A 23,464-nucleotide genomic window follows, 5' to 3' on the forward strand; every position below is an offset into this window, starting at 1 on the left:
ATCATAGAATGGTAGGGGTTGGAAGGGACCTTTAGAGATCACCTAGTCCAACCCTCCTGCAGAAGCAGGTTCACCTAGATCAGGTCACATAGGAACATGTCCAGGCGGGTCTTAAAGACCTCCAAGGAAGGAGACTCCACAACCCCTCTGGGCAGCCTGTGCCAGGGTTCCCTCACCCTCACAGTGAAATAGTTTTTTCTTATGTTTACGTGGAACTTTCTGTGCTTCAGCTTCATCCCATTACTCCTTGTCCTGTTGCTAGATATCATCGACAAAAAGGGATGCCCCAACCTCCTATTACCTACCCTTTAGATATTTATAAATGTTAATAAGATCACCCATCAATCTCCTCTTATCCAGACTAAGCAGTCCCAGTTCCTGCAGTCTTTCCTCGTATGAAAGATGTTCCAGTCCCCTGCGCTGGACTCTCTCCAGCACTTCCCTGTCCCTCTTGAGCTGAGGAGCCCAGAACTGGACACAGGACTCCAGATGAAGCCTCACTAGGGCAGAGTAGAGGGGGAGAAGAACCTCCCTCGACCTGCTGGCCACACTCTTCTTGATGCATCCCAGGATGCCATTGGCCTTCTTGGCCATGAGGGCACATTGCTGGCTCATATTTAGTTTATTATCAGTCAGGACTCCCAGGTCTTTCTCTGCAGAGCTGCTCTTCAGCAGTTCAACCCCCAGCCTGTACTGGTGCATGGGGTTGTTCCTCCCCAGGTGCAGGACTCTGCACTTGTCCTTGTTGAACCTCATGAGGTTCTTCTCTGCCAAACTCTCAAGCTGGTCGAGATCCTGCTGAATGGCAGCACAGCCTTCTGTGGAATCAGCCAGTCCTCCCAGTTTGGTGTCATCAGCCATCTTGCTGAGGGTACACTCTGTCCCCTCATCCAGGTCGTTGATGAAGATGTTGAACAAGACTGGCCCCAGAATCGATCCCTGTGGAACTCTACTGTCACCTGGTGCCTCTTAACAACAGCTATTTAAAAACAATTTTTTCAGGAAGATTGGGAATTGATTTAGCGAAGTGCTGCAATTGCAATTAGAGAGTTATTAAATCCAATGCCAGATAGTCTAATTGACATGAAAATCTAACTGAGGCTGGGGAATAAAGGTTTCCCTCCTGCTTGAATATTAAGGTTGCAAAGTTGCATGTGAAAAAGTTAGTAAATGACAAACTACCCTGATACCACCACACAATTACGTCTGTTAATTCTACATAGACAACTTTGATTCCAGAAAATCCATTTTCAAAATCTTGACATTGCAACTTTCAGTTTAGAAGGACATCGTGTCTCCTAGATTTGAATTTTAAAAAATGAAATATTCTTGTACAACATATGGACATCCACATGGTTCCTCAGCATGACTGCTTGGAACTGTTAGATCCACTACGTAGACCTCTGGTTTTAATGAAGTAACTGATAGAGGTAGTAGGCTGTTGTCCTCTACTTGAGTCAGCAGGAAATGGGACGTGTTGTATATTTTGCCCGTGAGTTTCATACAGCTGACAGGAAAGGAATAATGACACAATAGAAAGTAGGAGCTGCAGGCTTGGGAACTTCATCACTCATTGACACCCTCAGACATTGGTGGCTATTTTTCTTCCACCTTATCTCTATTAACTCTGGGCTAACCTCATCTCTTCCCCAGCCTCAATCTTCATCATGGTTCCCAGCAGACCTTCAGAATGCTGTTTCTTCATTCAGCTAGTCCTAGTCCCCAAAACTGTACCAGGGCATCCCCTAACCTCAGAACTCCAACCCCAGTCCTTTCCCACATCAGCTGTTTCCTGGCCTCCTCTGGTTCTTGCATCACAATTTATATTCCTCTCTCCCAGTCTGTTTCCCATTCGAAAGTTTTAAACCTTCCCTAATAATCTGGGATTCTAGTTTCCCGACGAGACTTACTGAACTCCTTTGTCATTCCATCCTTTGACCTCCTTGCTTCAGCTTCTGTGACAATTTATTTCCAAGGACGAAGGTACATTTCCCTCCTGAGTTATTGTGGTGTCTTAGAAACACAGAAAAAGCACCTCCATGCTCTTAGTTTCAGTTTATGGCCAAAGTGTAGCTTATAGAAGCATGCAGCAGGAATTAAGGAAAACTATAATTTCCTTCAGCTTTGCAAAGACAGTGTTCTTTTAGTGCTTACTATTTGGCTCAGCAATGGTGAATTTCCATTTAAAAAAATAATTAACTGCTTCACTGAACACATGCAAGTGTAAGACTTGTCTTTCTAAACATTTATAACTTGGCCAGTTTTGAAGATAGAAAAGTCACATCGCAGATGGCAAAATTAACATTTCTGTTCAAAATGACAAAGGCTCAAAACAGTCAGGAAAAAAAAGCCACCAGAAATTGTTTTTATTTGCTAGACATACTAGCATTTTGTTCAAGTCTCATTTTTGGAAACAACTGGAATGACTTTGCTCAACCCTTCCAAAATAATTCTGCTTGAGGCAGGCAATCAGCATGACAAATTTCAGCCTAAGCAACTGGATTTTGGCAAGGCTGCACACAACTGAAAAGGCAGCTTATAACCAGCAGAGTTTAGCAGCTCTGTTAATTGGCCTTGCCACCAGTCCAGATCGTAATAAACAAAATAAATGTATATAATACAAGTAAAATAACGTGAACTAGAAAGTTACGGACAGTTGGAAAATCTTTACAAGGGATCAAAATCAGAGTGTGAATATTCCCATGTTGCTACTTTGAGAGTTGCCTATGATTTCTTTATATTTTAACCTCAGGAAAAAAAAAAAAACAACACAGAAAATAGGTGAGTCACTTAAAATTATTACACGAAAGACAAAATTCATCAAAGCTCTCCCTTATGTTCTATTTTTTAAGATTTCTCTAGCACTTAACTATGCTACTCATTCAAAACATCTTTAGAAAACATTTTCCCTTGTGTGGATTTAAGCTTTGAGAGACACCTTTAAACTTCTGTTTGGACTTAGAAATATGCCAGACTGTTAATAAAGCTGATCAGAAACAGCATCTTAGCTGACACATAGTTGAGCAAGCTCAGATCATTACTCCAGCCCATGTTTTCTAATCTATATAGATTCATTTTCCCCATCCTATTTCTGAGGATTACAAGCCTGACAATTTAGAAGGTTGGAAGTAGAAGGAGCAGAAATTTCATGCATTTCCTCTGCATCAGAAAATACAAGCTCAGTTAGTGCAATGAAGGATTTAAGTTAGGACCTAAATCCCTCATTGACACTACAAGTGTTGGAACATGCAGAATGTGCAGTATACAGCACACCCCAGAACTAGCCCCTGTTACAGTAAAACCCACCTCTTTTTTCCTCACTGCTTAAATTTTAGACCTATATGTTATCAGAAACAAATAGTTCTTGTCTTTTGCTCAGCAAACCCAGTATTTATGCCTGCCTTCCTTCCCAGGCTAACAAGACAGACACAGACAACAATTAAAAGCCTTCTTGTTTCCAATCTTACTATTTTAAAGACTGCTTTTACTCTTTCTTAAATGTGGTGCTTCCAGATGTTTCTTTGCCGCCTACTCACCTGGCCCTTGCTTAAACCTGGCCTGGGAAACAGTAAATGTTTTTTGAGACTGGAGAGAAATTAGATGCTTTGGGTAAGGATCAACTGTGACTCCAAATGACAGTCAGTAACCTTCTTTTCATGAATGTATATTCTTTACCTAAGACTGGAACTTTGCCTTGGAAAGTAAGAGGAGAGAAAATTAGGCAGTTAGAGAGAGAAGCAGCAGTTGACCTAGCTGTGCCAAAGAGACGTGAAATTCTCTGGAGGAGGAGGAAGGATGAGGAGTGAGACAGAAACACAGCATGAGGGAGACTGTAAGAAAGCAAGCCAGAGAAGAAACTGCTTGTGGAAAACATGAAGAGAAAACTTCAGGTTTTATGAAGACAGGGAAAAGAATAACTAGTTTGACCTATCATATAATGAATGCCTCTTGGGCCTGCAAAGACAGCAAAAATCACTTCCACAACAGCTATGGCAATTTGCATCAACTGAGGAACTGAGTCTGTGTTCTGCTACTTACCTTAATCTGTTCAGCCTCTCCTGACTAGGAAAAAACAGCAACATATATTTTGTTAACCAAATCCGTCAGACTTTCGGCTTAAAAATACAACCCATAGGAGGGACAGGGGAAAGGCACAGAATCCTAGAGGTTTTATGTGCCTGAACTGGAAGTCTACATTGTATTTTGTTTTGTTTACTGGCATGCTTGGTCAAGCTTATCAAATGTTTTGTCACATACAGACAGCATCACTTACAACAACAAAAGGTATCCCTGACACTGGAAGAGGAGACTGGCAGCCCTAGGCTGGGTTACTCACTATCTCAGCAAGTATACTGAAATGCTCAGCTGTGATGAACAGAAGTGGAATCTGTACTCAGCCTCTTGCTGCTAGGCCAGAAATGTCACAAACACAGCAGAACAGAAGCAGCTGCTCTCTCTCTCTCAGCTCAGGTTCATTAGATGCTAGTTTCTATTCTACAAGTTCAATAATGAGATCTTACTCCTAAATATGCCTCGTGGTATGACATAATCCTGAAGAAAACTACTTACAGGCATAGAAATTTACTGTCATGTCCTGAGAGTTGTGCGAAGCTCAAAACTAGCATCAGATTTATGCTAGTTATAAAACCTTCTCATGCCAAGTTTCAAGTAAATTTTTATCTATTTATACTTTGGAGAGGAAAACAATAACTTCTTACCGATCTGCGTAGCACCCACTCCAAAAATAATGGTTGCTGTGGATGTGCTTACATTTAGGTTCATTAAAATCTGAAATGTAGAATCAAATGGAGTGGGAATTACAAGCTCACACAAACAGATATATGGGGGAGTGATGACAAAGAAGCACTAGGATCCCTTGATCCAGGTTTCTTCACTGATTTTGTGTGCAGCATCTTCTAACCGCTAGAATAAAAAACTAATAAAAGTAAGAAAATATGTATTCTAATTCCAGCTCACTGTGGACCTCAGCCAGTCTAAAATGTAAAAGAGAAAATGCTAATGCTAGCAACAGTAATCTCTTAAAATGATGAATAAAGACCAAAAATCTACACTAATTCTGCTACATCTGAGAACAGCCTCTGGATTGCATTGTTCACAAGGTCTGCCTGGGGCATGAGAGGAATGGAGGGGATAGCCAAAAACTCCACCTTTTTAATGTTCTTCCATAGTGGAATGGTTTGCAGCTGAGAGACCAACAGAGGACTCCATCTCATCTTTTTATTTATGGGGTCCTGCACTTAAAAATCATAGATACTTATACAACAGTTGTGGCACTTATCTCTGGCATTGGGCCACAAAATGGTCCAGCAGTCAGTGCTGACTAGGTCCATCAAACCTCCTGGATGTGGTCTGAACAGCTCCAAGTCTTGCACCTGGACCCACTGGATGTAGGACATGGGCCTGTTTGCTGGCATGCTAAACATATCAAATACTGTTTATAGATTCTTAATCTCCACGTTTCTTTCCACTACAGTCTAGCAGAGCTATTTCTTTCTCCTGAATCCGACAGAGAAAGGAACTTAAGCCAAAGGCTTCAGTTTGTCTGAGATGAGACAAAGTGGTGCTGATGGACAGAATGACTCATGACTGACTGGCAAAGCCTCTGTCTGTGTCGTCCGCTGAAAGCATCTATCACCCATTGATCAAGAAGTCGAAACCTTCAAGTCTTTCATTTGTCTTCTTACCTTCTTGGCTGAAAGCAGCCAGGAATGCTTTTTCCCAGCTTCTCCTAGGGAGCACAACATGTCTTTGCCTCCCAGAGGCAGACCTCACAAGAGATAGAGAGTTTAGTTACAAATTGACTAATTGCAAAGGTCATCAAAAAATATCTTGCCACTGAAAAATACAGCTGTTTTATGAACAACATCATTAAATGAGATCATAATACACCTGTGCTTAGCACTGACTGCTAGTAATTAGTCTGCTGGCTGCCATACCAAGGGGTATCTGCTTCAAGATGCCAAACAGCCTTGAATCCAGCTGCCTCAGCTCTGTCTAGACATCCCTCCTTATGTGAGTTCTGGTTCCTGGTTATTTGAAGCGAAAAGCAGCAGGTTATCTGATTCATATCTGTGCTGTATGAACAGCCATGTATGTAAGCCAGGACTGGGGGTATATGCACTCCCATCATACCCCAAGATGGAGCCCAAACATAACTGCAGGTCTGTTGTTACCTATGCATCTCTTTTCTCAAAGATACCACACCTGAAAACCTATATTAAACTTGTTAAAAATCAGTCTAAGGCCAGGAGAAGAAATGTTTCTTCAAACTCTATTAGTCTCTCCTCTCCTACCTTTCCGTTTAGGTATTGCATATCTGCCACAAACCAAAGAATCCAGCCCAGAAGCTACAAATCTAATTCTTACTTCCTGTTAGAAACTTGGGTTAGGACCTCTCTGCAGTGACCCGAGCCCTAATTTCTTAAGTGCTACTAATTTTAATGAGAATCAATTATTTTATAAATACTGAAATAGCAAATTATTAATAAAAGTTTAGCTGGCGAAAACAGTGCCTATATAAAGGATGACGAATGACCAGAAGAAGACCTTAAAAAAACCCTACAAAAGTAAAGGACTAAAGGTTAATCTAAGTTTCTAACTACAGAACACCAAAGTCACACTGCATTGAAAGGTAATGCAGCACCGCTGTGCAACAAAACAAAAGATGAGGGCCTCTGTCTTGCACATTGTGTTTGAAAGAGGGAGTTGCTGCAATGTATTCTCAGAACAAAAAGCACTTCTGGAGAACCTACAAAAGTAGAAATTACTTAAAGAGGTCATTAGCAATTCAAATGGATAACTCTTAGCTGTCCAGATATCAGTGTGAGATCTGTAACAGATAAGAAACTAGAGAGCCAAGATAGCTGCTTTTGGATTAATACAGACATACAATGAATTCCAAAATCCTACAATAATGTATTGTTTTCCTGGCTATTAGTCTGGATTTTAATTCGTTTGTGCTAATGAATATATTTGCACATGTCCATTTTTTATTGGCAGATTTTAGAGAAGCTAGTAAATTGATCACTGTGGAGTGCCAGTGTTTCACTGAAACCCAACAAGTAATTAATGCTTTCCCCACCTAGAATCAACCAGCAGTCTCAGGGGGTTTTAAGTGTAAATTAGAATGAAATATGAGATACTCAAAATACAATTAGAGCACTCATTTATTGACCGTGATTAAATAATGTTACTGTGAGACCCTAGAGAAGTGCTAAGAGCTGAGTTCCAGTCTCTGGACTACACACAGTATCTCCCAGGAAATGGGAGAGCACCTTGCCCTGTTTTCCACTATGACTCTTTAAATGCCTTTTCCACATTCAGTGCTGTCCAAATTCCTTCTTTTCTTGAAAATTCCTTCTTGGAAAATAGGTATTTTTCTCAGTCCTTACCTATTAGTAACCTGCTGTGATCTGGGGAAAAAATAACCAATACCAAGTGTGCTTGACCAAAGCAAATACTTTCAAAAGATCCTGTATATCCTAGATAACAAAGACCTCAAGTCAGGAAATATTTGGATGTTTTCATGTTTGGATTTCCATAGAGAAAATGGCCAGAATTGCTGTCAAAAAGTGACCAGGATCAGTTAGATCTAGATAAGAAGAGGGATTAAGGACAAACTAATTGCCCAGGGTCAGACTCACCATTGGGAAAAATACAGTTGAACATCCACTTAACTCCAGAGATATACAGGCTCTAGACTTATTTTGGTATTAACCAAAAATTCTCCAGCTTTGAAAAAGCCGAGCAAATCAGAAGGTGTTTAATAACCAAACCAATTTAAGATTTATACACACCCAGCTCTCCAGAGAAGCTCATTCTGATCAGTATCATGTCACAAATATATTTCTCTCTGTTGACAATAAATGGAGATTTAGATCTCTCATGCAGATATACAACGATACAGCCAGGCAAGAGGAATTTCACTCCTAACCTATAGAGGGGGACAGAGTTTACCATTATTAGTCCTAACAGCTCCTGTTCAGCATAGGAACCCAAGACACATATGGGCTAAAGTCCCACTCTAAGACACTCTTCTCTTGACATTGTATGGGCAACACAGGCACTTCACATAAGGTCTTCAAATCCACTCTGAGCACTGGGACTGAAGGTGTGACATTGCGCTGGTGCATGTTGTAGCATCCAATTCCTTTTTGCAGCCTTAACTAATGTTTGTTCTGGTCACTAGTTCAACTATGGACCAAATTTTAATCATGTCCCTAACATACCCGCTGTTCTAAATTCTGGTGACTGCTTACACAAGGAAGGTTGATAACACCAAATTACAACCTAATTTTGGAGCATCAAGCGAAAAGCATTAAGACAACTATGTGTTATAAATTAAAATCTTGAAAAGCTTCAGGAATAAAAGTGATTTATCATTTACCAAATTACTAAAATACAAGGAAGTCTTAAGAAGAAAAATATTTTTCATTGCAATTATGAAACCCAGTCTTCTGGAAAACAAAAACAACAGAACAAACAAAAGTCTATGATATGAAGTGAGGCAGATAGTGTGTACAATTGAAATGTGATGTTTCCACAACAGTAAATCCTGATCTGTATTGTGCATTGTTTATGTTCCTTTTTCATTTTTCACTTCCACTGAACTAGAAAACATGCTGCTGCACTACACGTACCTCTTGTAACCTTTTAATCATCTGTTGTTAGTGTCTGGGAACAAGTAGGGACAGATCTGCAACTTGTGAAAGCCAGCCCAGCTTCATGGACTTCCAGGGTAAATATGTTACCTTACATATGCCATTGACTCCAGTTGTGATACAGCCTCAAACCATCCTTGATGACATAGGAACAGATTAACTTGAGGTAATATTATTGGTTTTACTAAGGTTAGCTATGGACTGGCTTGACCCACATCCTTTCATATGGGTTTCTACCAGCAGCAAAGCAGAAAGAACTACATGTACATCTTCTCCAAAGTATTGATGACAGCATAGTTGAGTGTACATTTGTGGAAGCAAGCTAGTGAGCGTCAGCTACATGCCAGACATGGAAAGAAGTCTCATTCTCCCTGGTGCATAGTCAGGCAGCACATAGGTAATTAGACTGATTTCCAAAGAAATATGGCACTTGTCAAAGGCATAATTTAAGTTCTGACTTTCCTCATTAACATTTGATGGGAACTCCAGCATATTTATGAGTCATCTAAAAGGCAAAAAAAAAAAACCCAAAAAAAATCACCCATGTCATCAAAGCTTTATTTTTTCTTAATCAACAACTTATTTCCCCTAATAGTCTGATCTTTACAGACCAACTTCTCAGCAAAGATTAGGGCCCCTACCCTCCAAATGCCCCCTGTATTAGGCACCTCCTAAATTCCAGAATCCCAATGCTGCTGGATCAAAGTCACATTGTGATCAAAAGGACTAAAAATGAGACAAAAATCTTACCAAACAGAGCAGTGTCTGTCAGCCAGCGCAGAAACTGGGAGTCAGAAGGGTCAAAACCAGATACAGTCAATGCAAATATCAGAAACATCCCAAGGAGTATGTCAAGATCCTCATGGATAACTTGAAGATGCTTGGGTCTCAGACTTCAATGGTACTCTTTCTACTTTTAGTTTTATAGGCTCCACTCTTACAAGCAATTTCACTACTCCGTGTTCTCATTGAACTTGGTTTATTTGACACCACAGTAAGAGGCAACAAGGGTATAAGAACTAACACAACAGGGCTGTGACCCTCGGTTAACTACAGAAATTAAGTTACCAGTGAGAATAATTCATGATGATTTCCTTGGGCTGCTTCTAATCTCAATACTGCAGGAATGCTGCACCTCCACCAATTTCTTGCAGAGGTACAAAGGAGCAGACTGTATAAATGACCATATGTGAAATATCTATACGTAGATACATGTGTTGGTTTTGCACATTTTTTAGAAGTGCAGCTGAACTTTTGGGTGCACTCAGTTTGAAAGAATCACATGTAAGCAGGCACTGTGCAAAACAGATCTCATAAATTAATCAAGTTACTCTTGTAGCAAGCTGGAAAGAAAGAAATGGACTGGGGCAAAAATTGTTATTGCTATCTCTATTTTTAAATACTTGGAAGAAACTCAGTTACTGTGGTGGTGAGACCCATATAAGTACCTCAGCAGATTCATTTGTAGCAGGAATGTTAAGTGTGAAGGTTTTTCTACCTAAAAGGTGTCAGCTAACTGGGACCTTTTCCTCTAAGGAAAAAAAAGGGAGAAATACATTTTGAAATAATTTCATAACAAGTCCTTAAAAAGCTGAAATCACTCTTCTATGGTTGTGTGTTTAATTTCCTCTCTTGGTACTCTTTCATCAGCTAGGAAACCATTCTTTCCCTCTCTGGTGCAGTCACAGGAGGAAAAAACTCCCAAAACATGCAAGAAAGCTGCATAACTAATATTATATAGCAACACAGACAGCCTTCCTGTGTATAAAGCTATATTCTTTGTGTCTTTAGATGGACTTATTTGGTAGTCACAAGAGTAGTTAGAAGTGATACACAAAATGAAAACTTGCGGGGAATTCCAAAGACAGGACATTGGCCAGACTACATTAGCACTGCTGGCTCTGCTAACTGATTAAAGTTTTAATACCATGCCCTTTTTTCCAAGATGCTTCTGCATAAACATTTAAAAATTAAAGCTTCTCGTTACCAGATGAAGTGCAGCAGCAATGTACAATATCAAACCTGACTTGTCAGATAACAGAAGAGTATCTGCTCTCTTACAGGTATTACTTAAGTTTAGATTAGGTATATTCACTGCTTTAAACTTCACCGGAGGATCCTCTCCATGAACCAGAGAGCCACTGCATGTAAACACACACACACACGACAGATGATGTTTCAGTACAGAACGTGTCTCTCAAAAATTGCTTTTGAAGTTTGTTGCTAGATAAACATCAAAAGTTGTTGATATAAAAATTTGTGAACAATCCTTCATTGCCATCATTGCTCTAAATAAGCGCAGAGTATTCCTCCAGGGAGGACTCCTACTTATCCCTGGCTACAAGAAAAGAAAATTCATGTAGCAGAGGAAGTGAAGTTCATCTGTAACTCCCTTCTCTTCCTTTCAACATCCTCTGGAGGGAAGATCTGTGTTTAGCTGAGAAATGTTGGCTGCCAGAAGAGTTGAACAGACTCCCTGATAAACAGACCAGTCTGGGCAAAGGAAGGGATACAGGCCAGGAGGGGACCTGAAACATATTTGGTTTGGTTCCGATTTAACTTTATATGTAGCTGTCCCCAAGAAGATGCTTGAGATGAAACGCAGGAGATAAAAGTTTCCTGCAAGGTTTTGCCATGCATAGCTATGCCTTGAGATGAGATTCTGTTGACTTGGAATTTTTCTCCTAACTCGTGGAACTCTCAGCTACAGACCACGGTGCTGAGCTCACACAGGATTTTTCCATCTTCCGAGACTGAGCAATCTGTACTTGACCAAATAAAATTTGCATAACTACGCTGAAGGTTCAAACACTTCTGTATTTAGGTATCATGAAGTTACATTATCTGCTGGTTGCATATATATCCAGGAATGCTGCTGAGAGACTTCCTAGTTTAAAAGACAGGGGATGAGGCATGGCAAGTAATTTTCATTTCACTTCCTGGATCTCCACTAGTACCATCTAGGTTATATACAATAGAACAGAATTTATCTCTGGATAGAAAATGAAGTAGAACAGAGACTACATTATTCACATATTCCATGAAGCACCACTTTCAAGGGACAAGAAAATTTTAGCAGAAGATCATAGTGAAGAGCCAAGAGGGCAGGGTAATTTTCCTTCTAACACTAAACCTAATACCCAGAAAAACCTCAGTATTTTTTTTTTCAATATCCAGTATTAGTTTCCAAATGCAATACCTCCCCATTCTGACTTCTGGTTACCGCTTTAGGGGTGAAATACCAGCAAGAAGTAGTTTGAAAGGCTGACATGCTTTTTTTTACATGGATTCAGCAGTTGCTTGCAACACTTATTTCATCTTTTGCCACACAAGCAATGTTTTGTGGGAAAGGTAAAGCACAGCACATTGCAATATTACAGCTCAATCACTGTCCTTTCCTGTGATTAAAGCGACCTCTAGACCCAGGCAGATACAACAAATCACATTCCATGAGATCCTTTGAATATTTATACAGGTTAGCCTCATATGTCTCCTCCTTTTTAAAAATCATTTTTCCACAAATATGTTTATTTGTAGGGCTGTTCCCAAACCCAGAACATTTTTACATAGTCATTGGAGACTATTAGTGGAAAATTAATTTTGCATTCTTAAACAGATATTTATATTAGAGTATACTACGATAATGATTCTGGCCTCTAACCAAGAACTAAAGCTCTATTTACCTAAGCACTCTGCATAAATAACTATGAAGACGATTACTCTCTCTGTCGGACTTAGCAACATTCTTTATTCCTGAGTGCAGTGTGCACAGAGTGCAGAATTCCCCAAATTCCTTGAGTAGATGAAGTGGGTAAAAGAACGGTTAACACTGCAAGATGCATATTCCTCTACTAGGAGTGCTTACTAGAGTGATATCACTATTCTACCATGCATGAGTGTCTTACAGTTCTTTACCATTACTGTTTCCTAGAAGCATTCAGATTTACACGAATTTAGATGACTTCATTTTAGATGCAAAAGGTAAGACTTAACACTGTTGTTTCTGTCTCCTTATGCAGAGACATCCCATTGTACGTCATATGAAGATGAGGAAAAGCAGAGCATTTATTCATTTATAGTTTTCTGAGCACCACAGAGATCATACACTGACAATACAAATGCTTGAGAATGAGTAGAAACTGAATAGAAGGGCTTCACTTTCAGTACAAGTGAGCATCTTGCCACGATTGTGCAGGCTTAACCCACTGAGACATTTAAGCTCCCACAAAACCTATTTGTTTCCACTTTGTTCAGACCCAAGAAGCTGTAGAAATCATTGCATGAAAACATATTTTACTATAAATATTCATACTGCTGAACATTAAGTTTCATATTCCAAGAAAGTTATTAACAAATGTCAATTAACCACGTCTTATGTAGTTTCAGGGAAAAAAAAGTGAGGTATATTAATAGGAAAAAGAGTGATTTTAAATTTGGAGATGGAAATAATTGGTTCTGATGCAATCATGTCACTGCCAGTTGTGATTGGCTGTAAAGAGTAGACTGTATGATACTAGCTTGCAAATAACATAAAAAAAACACAGAGTGACACAAAAGAGAATGAGAAGTGACAAGTGTTAACCTATAAAGGAACTCTGCAACATTACTAAGGTCGTAAGAACAGTAAGGTAGGAACATCCTGGTTTCAATTAGGATGCATTGGAAAACATGATAGACCAGACTAATCAAACCAAGTGAGCAGAAAATAAAGTTACAGCTTCTTAACCCACACTGACTCTATTAGACCAAGTCAAATTTGTATCAGAGGAGGAGCATAGGGATGATACTGTTGTCTTGTTTGGACTTTCTACCATAGAGAACAGGATTATGTATGGCTTTCAGGTAGACTGAGATCCTTCAAGACCCAATGAAGTTACGGCAGCTACAGTCGCACAGCTACTACATACAAGTTTTTTTAATAAAGGTACTTCTGTTAATTATTAGGGTGATGTTTCTTTAAAATTAGTCCTTTGACCAGTCTTCATCCAGGAGAAGTAGTTTGTGTAGTTTATTCCAATAGTTCTGACAACAGAATTAATACTTCCTTGACAGCAATATAGCATGTATTGGATGAAAAGCTACTCGGCTTTGTTAGGAGCTCTTCCATCAACTTCATTAGACATTGATGTACCATGAGAGCATCTTTTAATGCAATAGCCACTATTCCTTAGGAAGACATGAATCACCATCTGATTTTGATCACAGCCTGTAAAAGGACAAACTAAAACTTATTTAACTACAAATGTCATCTAGGGCTTCACCAGCATCTAGTGATGTCATTGAAGGTTAACAGCAAAACTGAGTAAAAGTTACTTCAACACAAGTGATTATTTGGTATTATGAATACTGATACACTTCAAGAACTATCAGGCTTGTTGCTGCATAAAAATCCAAGAAGACATGGTAAGATATGGAATATAGTAGAGAGAATCCTATCTGCCAATGACCAGTGGGTGCTTTGTCTGGAAGACTATTCAAAAAGGTAGTTGAGGGAAAATAACTGCTGATGAATGAATGTACTATGTAGGTACAACAGCCCATTCATCAACATGACAACCGGTACAGTTTGTGTGCGGGATTTTCTTCTCCCATTATCAAACTCTCATACTGTGGCATATCACTGTTCCACACTCACTGGTGTTTCTTAAGCTCACTCTTTTCTATTGTTTATATCCCTGAGCCAGCAAGCAAGGCTGCTAAAACAAGACAGTGCTCAGCTTATATGATGAAGTCTTTCACTGGAAGGGAGACTAAGAGTTGCCGCCACTGCTGTGGTGGTAGGAACTAAATACAACTAAGAATATGATGTTACTATCTAACAAAGGTCAAAGATGAACATGCATTTGTGTCTACCAAAACTATCACTCCTATAAAAGGAATCTTCAGAGATTTAATTTCCCTGAATGTTATGCTGTGACAGCAACACCATATATGTCTTCAAAGGGCAAGAATACTGATTGCCATGGTCAAGAGTTTTATTTTCTCTAGTATTGAGACAGTCTAGAGAAGTCCAAACTTAATTTTCTACAAACAATGTATGAATAAACTTGACCCATAGCAATGTCTCCACTGGATGAATAAAAAAAACCTAAAAACAGTTGAGCATCCTTGTTGTTAGGGTTAGTTTTCATCAGCTCTTCCTGATCTTCTAAATGAAGAGCAAGGACAGTGACCAGATTAGTTTGCCTTTGTAAGCATTTTTGTAGTGTGACTCCTCTTGTGTTTTTGGTTGTGGTTTTTTTTTCAAATGGAAGTTTTTGGTTTCTCACCTCTCTTTCCAACAAGAGAGTTTTCCTTTTGACAGGCAAACAAACATCTGAAGAGGCTCAACATTTACAGCACAGATATTGCAGACTTTTGATAAAAAAAGGTGTAACAGGATTTGTTGTGTATGTAGGTTTACAGCACACCCTAATTTTCAGAAGAAAAAAATCACTTCTGCTTGAGTTCTAACTACATAGAGCTAATAAGGACAAAGCTATAACATCTGTGATTTCTGCTTCTTTGATTTAGAATTCAATCTCAGGTTCAAAGCTCCAATTCTGCTTTATTTTCATGCAAGCACGTGGACTGGGGAGATCAGAGGACTGTATTCCATCTCCCCTGCTGCTCCTCTATTTTACATAGGTGACAGGTTTTTGTTATAATTTCATTTAAAAAAATAATTGGTATCTATTTGTCTAAGATGAACTGCACATCCGCCTGTTTCTATTATACCCAAAATTATGCTACAACTAGAATCATATTTGTGAACTAATGATGCAGAACTTTCTTACTCAAAATTCCCTTTTGAAAAAAAAGTATTTGCTTTTAAAAAGGCTGCAGGATCAGTAAATCTAAGCTGTACTTGACAACAGGACAATTTTATTTGGGAAGAAATTCAAGGCAAATGAGCTCAGTTCATAATGTGCTCAAACAGTACATGGAAAAAATATGCCTCCCATGCTGTCTGAATGGCTGACAATTTTGCTTGCTTTCCTTACCCGTTAACTTGAGAATGCAAATAGCTTGGCTGTCAGGGTACATTTGTTCCCACTAATTCAAGATATTATAACAAGCCAAAATATTTATTTCTTTTTTCCATTCCAATTTGTCTTTTATCGTATTGGGAGCATCGTCTACAGATTTCATATACAGTAACATTATGCAAACAGTCCTTTAGGGAAAGTCACCTCTCTAAGAGGAAAACTAAGTATAAAGAAGTCTTAATGACTCAGGGTGTGCTGCTCCAAAGAGCCAAAAATATCTGTTCAGACCAACATATAGAGGCCAAAACACATATCCAAAATAACTTCGAATATTCCATCTTGGAAAACGCTTGGCCTTTCAGGTAAGAGACTTGACGTTCCTCTTGCTTTTTAGTAGATGGGATGGATCAACAGGACATGTTCTTTTAATTATAACTGGATGATGAAACAAAAAGAGACAGCATATTTCTATAGCTGTTCGTGAATGTGTACAAGCTGATGCTGCATCATTCATCTAGGTATATAAAGCTGACCATAATGTTCTCCTTTGAAAAATTATTAAAATCCAGCTACTGTCAGAAACAAGTGATCACTTGTGTGTAAAGAATTTCTGCCTCTTATAGGAAAGAAAAAAAATATTTAATCTTAAAAAAACCCAATTGCTATTCTCACTGAAAATTGTTTGACTTCAGCAAAAAAAGAAACCAACATCTTCCAATTAGGTTTGTGCCACTTCAGGGAAAGAAATTGGTTTCTGTCAGTCCCTTTGTTAAAGTCCAAAAATCCAAAGAGTGCTCCCTAGAGCAGTAGAGCATGAGTCCAGTTTTCCTCATGTTGAGTGCCAAAGTTAGGAGCCCATTTGCCAAACATCCTTTCCACTTGAGCTGCTCCATCCACTGTCTATCTCTGGCAACACTCCCATGAGTTCTATGGAAGTGGTATCTTAGTTATGGCGCTAAAATTAAGTGGGATGAATCAGACCACAGAAGCTATGTTTCTGAGCAAGCTCTTTGTAATAACTTTAGTTTTGTTCACCTTCCCCATTCACATAGCAGCTACTTAATAGTTAAACTAGTCTCTTGGTGCCCTTTTCACACATACTTAAGCCTTGTTCCAGCCTCATTGCTATCTATGTTGACTGCTACAGTCCTTTATTTTACCATAGCAAAAGCTCAGAATTAGGTCTCTAGAAGATCATTTGAACACACAAATACAACAAAAACAATCCCACTGAAGCCCTTCCAGTTTTTAGAACACATTCAAAAGATAAGAAACCAAGGCCACTGCTACCTGACACCCAGCGTTACAGTAAAAAAATCTTTTGTCTCAATTTGTCTCAATATTCCCAATCAAGAAATGCACTCTACCCTTACCATTCTCACCAGACGCCTTGTCTTTCCCATTTGTAGCTCCAGTTCCTTGTCTCTGTTAAGAAAAATGAAAAAACATACACAAAAGAAGTGGTTAGAGCAAACTTGAACGTGGATTTTCCTCTTGGATTTACTAGCAGTTAGACTGATTTCTCCTAGATAGCTTGGATAGTCACCCTCATTCAATGTTGCTTTGAAACACTACCATTCAGAACAAGAATGCTTAGTACCATTTAGGCACAGCTGTTTAACTATGTCTGCAACTATATAGTTATCACATGTTAGTAATAGGTTTTGTGTAATCACAGATTCCAGCAGTGCTATGGGATGAACTACAGCAGGACATCTCCTCAGGTCCCTACTGTGCTTCTATTTCCATGATTCTTCTGACCTGACTTTGGCCAATGGGCTCATCTTTTCACTTTGGTCACAAGTGGAGATGGAACTTTCCACTTCAATTCACTCTCTCCAAGGAACAGCTTCATGACTTTCCATGAAGTAAACTGATTTAAGTCATTCTACTGAGTAACACATGGCAAACATCAGTGCAGTCAAAGTAAATGTTCACAGTGGCAGGACTGTATTAGTGTGGTTACAGTAATAGGTAACCTAGCTTATGAGTGGTCAACTACATGAACCTTATGCTGCAACCCCCAGAGAAGACATATCACCGGTGGAATTAAGGTACTTTAGCAAGTATGACAAAAATTGTATTTTCTTAATGCAAAATTATTCATACCTGTCTGTACTACTGATATAGATTAAAGAATTCATCCTGTAGGGCTGTACATGTAAAAAATTTGAAGCATTTAGTGAATAAACCCAGCTGCATTCAGCCATCAGAAGCAGCACATCCTCACACATCAGGAAAGTTAACGGCTACAGGAGCACTGCAAACCAAATTAGTTGTACCAAAACAAGGACAGTATATGACAGTCTTATGGAAATTCATATAGATATACTTATATGCCTGTAGAAAATAAATATCTGAAAGTATTGACTCTAGAATACCTGGCAAAAACTTTCTCTACTGCTCTGGTTTCTGTCCTTTATCTCCCACAGCAGTGGTATTTTCAGGGTATTCTGTGTACACAGAGCTAATCACAGCAGAAGTACAAAACCTTCATGTGTACTCTTAACTGTTACTATACAAGTCAGAGGAGAGAAAACTCTTCAAGCACCTCAGGAGAATACAGAAGAGCTACATATAGTTATCACGCATTCACATGACAGTGGTGGGGTTTCTTTTCTGTGGCAGACTTCAGTGCATATATCTCTGCTCTCGTGGCTCTGCCTCATCTCTCACTCCATGCAGAGACAGCATCCCTAGAGAAAACTCTTGAGTCTATAACAACTACAGTCTCCCCATATGACAGACATATTTGTTTCTCCCTGGAGCCTCAGAGCTAAGACAGGAGAAAATACTTGGCCAATAACAAAGAGTGGGATTCTAAAGAGACAAGCATCTTTCACAAAAGCGTAAGTTACCAACAGCCAGAAATCAATAAATCCACCCAACAACCAGTTTTACTAAAGTTAATCTTTATCTATTTATTTAAAGCTTGCTTAAATGTTTCCATATTTCAATTTCTATCCACACTCAAAACTAGATTTGGGTTAATTTACCAGTAACTTCAAAAAACCCAAAATATTGTATTTTTCCTACATATAAAAATGGTAGCTATACTTGGGGTTTTTCTCCCCTGTTTATTTTTAAATGCTTTTTCAAGTTGTCTTATTTCCTGAGTTCAGGCTGTGCTATTTAGCCTTTATGAAAGCTTCTCTTTCCTCCCAAGGCTATACCTGTCAGGTTCAGTCTGCTATTGATGGAGTGCTGGAATACAGATCCACACACTTATTTCGTGTCTCGGGATTTCCCCTCAGGCAGAGATGAAAGTTGTCAAAGAAGATGAATAAACACTTGGCTTTGTCAATGAAGATTTTTTTATTCATGAGGTCAAGATTCTTTTAAAGTCTGAAATCAGTCTAAATATTCTACAGACATTCATTTGACTGGTGACCACTCAACATTATACAGTATAAAGCCTGAAAGTCTGCCAAACTGCAGGGGGGTTGGACTAGATGATCTCTAAAGGTCCCTGCCAACCCCTACCATTGTATGATTATATGAAACAAGCTTCTGAGACTCTTTCTTTCAGTTATATACATATTTTGATCTATAAGCATAATCACAGAATCTTAAGGGCTGGAAGGGCCCTTGAAAGACCATCACATCACTAAATGAGTGCAACAGAATTGAAGGTGAAAAACAGTTTCTCATTAACAATGCATTGAAACTTAAGAAAAAAGCTATAAGACACTTGCAAAGCCTTTAGCTTTTTATTTCAACGCATTCAGTGGACATTTTCAAGATGTTGGTATTACTAGCAGTTGTAGCTTCTTGGTTCCTTCATCACCTTCCATGATGCTAAAAGTCTGCAAAACAAAGCTTAGCCTTTTAATGTCTTTCAGAGCACAAGAGGACTAAATAAGGAGTATTTACTAGGGGTACCTTCAGGAAGGAATGGATTAAAGCCCTCCAGAAGCTGGTATCACAGATACTCTTCCCAGACGCAACAGATAAAATTAAAATTGATTAAATACAAGATAATATTGTCTGGATTTTATCTTTGAACAGAAAATCCCCAAGTCATTGACCACATTGAAAGACAAGAAGCAGCGTTAGACTGTTTTTAGAACTTGTAGTCAGCTTCCTTCATTCAAAGATTGCTTCTAAAGTTCTCCAGCATTTTCTAAGGCAAGCACTAAGACAGAAGCAGTGAATAAACTTTCCACTAGGCATTGAAAAAAAACACAGAGCCAAAATGAACGTGAGTGCAAAACCATAATGATTATACAGTAAAACAGGATAAACAGTTTTGTTGCTATGTTGCGTAGGAGGAAATATAGTTTATGACTGCTTGGGGCTATATTAATTTTTAACTCCGTGGTTTTACAGAACATCAAAGGCACATCATTAAAAATGTCTCCAAAATCAAAGTCAGTCCCAATTTGTCAAAAGAGAAAGGAAAAAGGACTAGTGCCATATGCTCAAAATCCCAATAAGAAAAGGATGGGTTTACTTTCCTGTTAAATTCTCAGTGATACACATAGCAGCTAGTTAGTATGGTATGAAAATCTGTACTAAATTAGTCCCCTAGGTGTACAAAGTAAGGTCAAAAGTGAATATGCAGCCCAGAGGACTTCAAGAAGAATGTTAAATTACTGCAGCAGCTTTTCTACTCATTTTACTAGCCCCTCCTGCACCCCCAAGCCTAATTTTTGCCTTTAATCTTACATTCTGTTCTTGCCTTGAAATAGCTTGACCTTTTCAGTTATGCTTCCAATTAGCACCTCCACATTAGGGATTGTAGCCAGGTCTTGATTAAAGAATTTTTGAGGGCAGAGGGATTGTTTTGGGTTTTTTTTTCACTGAGCCACAGAAAGCCCAAGATAAGGGACGTGAAAGTGCTACAAAGCTATCTGACAAATGGGGCCTCACAGTAATAACATTCCTCTACCTCATCTCAACATGAGGCCAACAAGGTACAGCAGGCTGAATTCCAGTAAGGCAGTGGCTACAGATTTTGAAGTGTGTTCTCGACATCAAAAAAATGAAAGCATCCAATGGTAGAATAAAAATAACAGAAATGGTGGAAAGTTGTATGAACTGAATAGTGGGAAGAGTCAGTGTAGACTTTAAGTACAAAAATATTGTGATACATCTGAAATGTAATTTGCAGAATTGGAAGGGACCTTTAGGGATCATCTAGTCCAGTTCACCTAGATCAGGTGGCATAGGAACATGCCCAGGTGGGTCTTGAAGACCTCCAAGGAAGGAGACTCCACACTCTCCCTGGGGAGCCTGTTCCACTGCTCCCTCATCCACACAGTGAAATAGTTTTTTCTTATATTTAAATGGAACTTCTTGTGTTCCAGCTTCAGATGTTCTGTACTCACTGACAAGAGGAACAGTAGGGAAGTGGCCTATGAATATGCTAAGCTTTTCTGAAGTTATAATTTGCTACCAGGTCCATCCCCAAAAGGCATTACAGGTGTGTGACAGAAGGAAATATATGTCAGTATAATGCAACACAAAAATGGCTGTGGGCCAGCCAGCTGTGTGCTAAGTAGGCTTTTCTCCTGCATAACCATCTGTTCTCCATATGAAATTCTCTCTAAGAGATAAATTGAATCAAACCGAACTATTTCATAAGCATCTTATTTTTTTCATAGACCTCTGCTTTAATTAAAAAGTTCATCTGCTTTAGCCTCAGAACGAAAAAAAAAAGTACTGAAAAACACATTTTGCAAAGTTACACAGTTTATAACCTTTCTGCAAATAAAAAATGTCACTGTAACAATCTGCTTAATGACTTTCCATGTTTCCCCAGTAAGGAAAGCTTCCTAGTCAACAGCAGAGTGATCAGAAGATACAGCAATTTCTAACTTCTATTTTCCAGGACTAAATGTTTACTGTACAGTTCTTCCAATTTGGGATGACTTTATCCAGGAACAATGTAAGAAACAAAGTTCTTGGATGTTGATCATTACATAGTGTTGGCTGATCATTAAACTACTGAAGTAAACCCCAGTTCATTAGACTATAGGCATAGGTAGATACCAAAGCACACTTCTCATATAACCATTACTGCCTGAAGGTTCATAGTATGATTTGACATTACAATGCACACTTCCTATAAAATAAAGACTGAATTGGAGAAACCTGAATTAAAACCACAGAAGACTATCATGGAACCTACATATTTCACAGTCTCTTTTTGCATGCACCTCCTGTCGAGGCATATTACATGCAACTCCCCAGGTTCTAAGAAGCCAGAGTTTGCCATGTTTAACACCAGCTATAAATTTGCTATTAAAAAACCTAAAATGGTAATAGTCACTTTAAAAACAAGCAGTAGGGATTGTGGGAAACATCAGCCATTACTAGTAGATCAATATATTATGTGTACATGATACTTGGAAACAATTATGTTATCAGGTGATATCCTGAGCTGACAATTCAACGGGAATTTCACAGTTCCTTTTCTTTCACAGTCTAGAGAAGAACATAAGCTGTATGTCTGAAAGTAAATGAAGACTCAAAATTTAAGCAGGGGCAAGAACCAAACAGCTGTGACCTGAGATGAGTGGATACACTTTGTAGAATTAGGGCTTTCAAAGTTATTAATTAGCTTAAACTCTTCTTTACTGGAGATTTTTTTCACTGCATTTGACAACCCTCTTTCTAATGTCAAGTACTGACTTGAAACTACAGCACTCAGCATTTCACACCTTTAAGTGAAAAGCATTACTCATAACCACAACACAGTAAATAAAGTAGGACAAAAGACATTACCAGGTTTAAGATAAAAAAAGAGCAGGAAAAATGATAATGCTGAGACAGAAAGATTTCTGTTTACTGGAGCTGCAAGGGATACATGGCCTCTAAGTAATGCGACTGGAATTTTAGCACCATTTATTTTCTTGAATTATATATCAAAAGCATAAACAGTTGGGAGAGATGAAGTGTACTACTGGAGAGCCATGCACAAATTCTGCTGCTTCACTAATTCTCTCCTATTGCAAGTCTTCTCAGAACTGGTCTGTAATACAGACAGATGGCAAATCCCAAACTACTGTGACATACAGGTTCATTCATATCAGTAACAGCTTGTCACCTAAAGAACATCTGCAGACAGAACTGAGGAATCCCAAAGAGAAGCTTAAATATAGTAACAAAAATTGCGTTAGAAACTCACTGGTCTACTTTTGTCTCCTTTAGAGTTCCCCCGCTTTACCTCCACCCACCGCCACATATTGTACCAAATATGTAAATGATGAAAATGTCCTTCAAAGCCCACATTTAAGGTAATTGCATCGGGTACAGAAGATCTATCCAACATTCTGTCTGGATGATGACTAAATCTGGTGTTGTGTCCGCTACAATAAAATGTAAGACAGAAGGAAGAAATGACAGACCACTACTTCTGGGCACCTAACAGAAAGGAAAAATATTCATCAACATATACTTCAGTACAAAGGTATCCACTCCTGGTTATGGTCAAGCTTACATTTCTGGTAGAAGTAGCTTTTTAGAGACTACCACTTTTCCCCGGCTTCTCTCACCCGAGGATCTCAGTTGTTAAGGACATAGCCTCTACTCTCACCTGTGTAGCACCTTCTCTGCAAGCTCCTTTACACAAAGGGAGTTTTCTACAGACAGTTTTCCATCTGTCTTGTGTTGCCAGGGCAGGATAATATTGCCAGAGCAAGAGTGCCAGAACACAACTTTCAATAACATCTGTCAAAACTAAATGATCCCTGGCACTCTAAGTATTTCTGTACTTATCTTCATGGGTCAGGCAGTGTTCTACTTGACTAGTTCTTTATTGTCTTCAATTTTATTAAGGCTCTGCTATAGCTATTTTAATAAATTGAAACT

At 38.8% G+C, this 23,464-nt stretch overlaps 1 protein-coding gene across 1 annotated transcript in view; it reads right to left on the reverse strand.

The window, feature by feature from the left end:
* PCP4 (Purkinje cell protein 4) overlaps nt 1-23,464 on the reverse strand; it is a 52,580-nt gene that overhangs the window by 15,879 nt on the left and 13,237 nt on the right. Inside the window, exon 2 of the mRNA XM_061988626.1 lies at nt 17,023-17,074. Coding sequence (XP_061844610.1) covers nt 17,023-17,074 — 52 coding nt within the window. The remainder of the gene's footprint in view (nt 1-17,022; nt 17,075-23,464) is intronic.

Source organism: Colius striatus, chromosome 1 (assembly GCF_028858725.1).
Source record: "Colius striatus isolate bColStr4 chromosome 1, bColStr4.1.hap1, whole genome shotgun sequence".
Classification (NCBI taxonomy): Eukaryota; Metazoa; Chordata; class Aves; order Coliiformes; family Coliidae; genus Colius; species Colius striatus.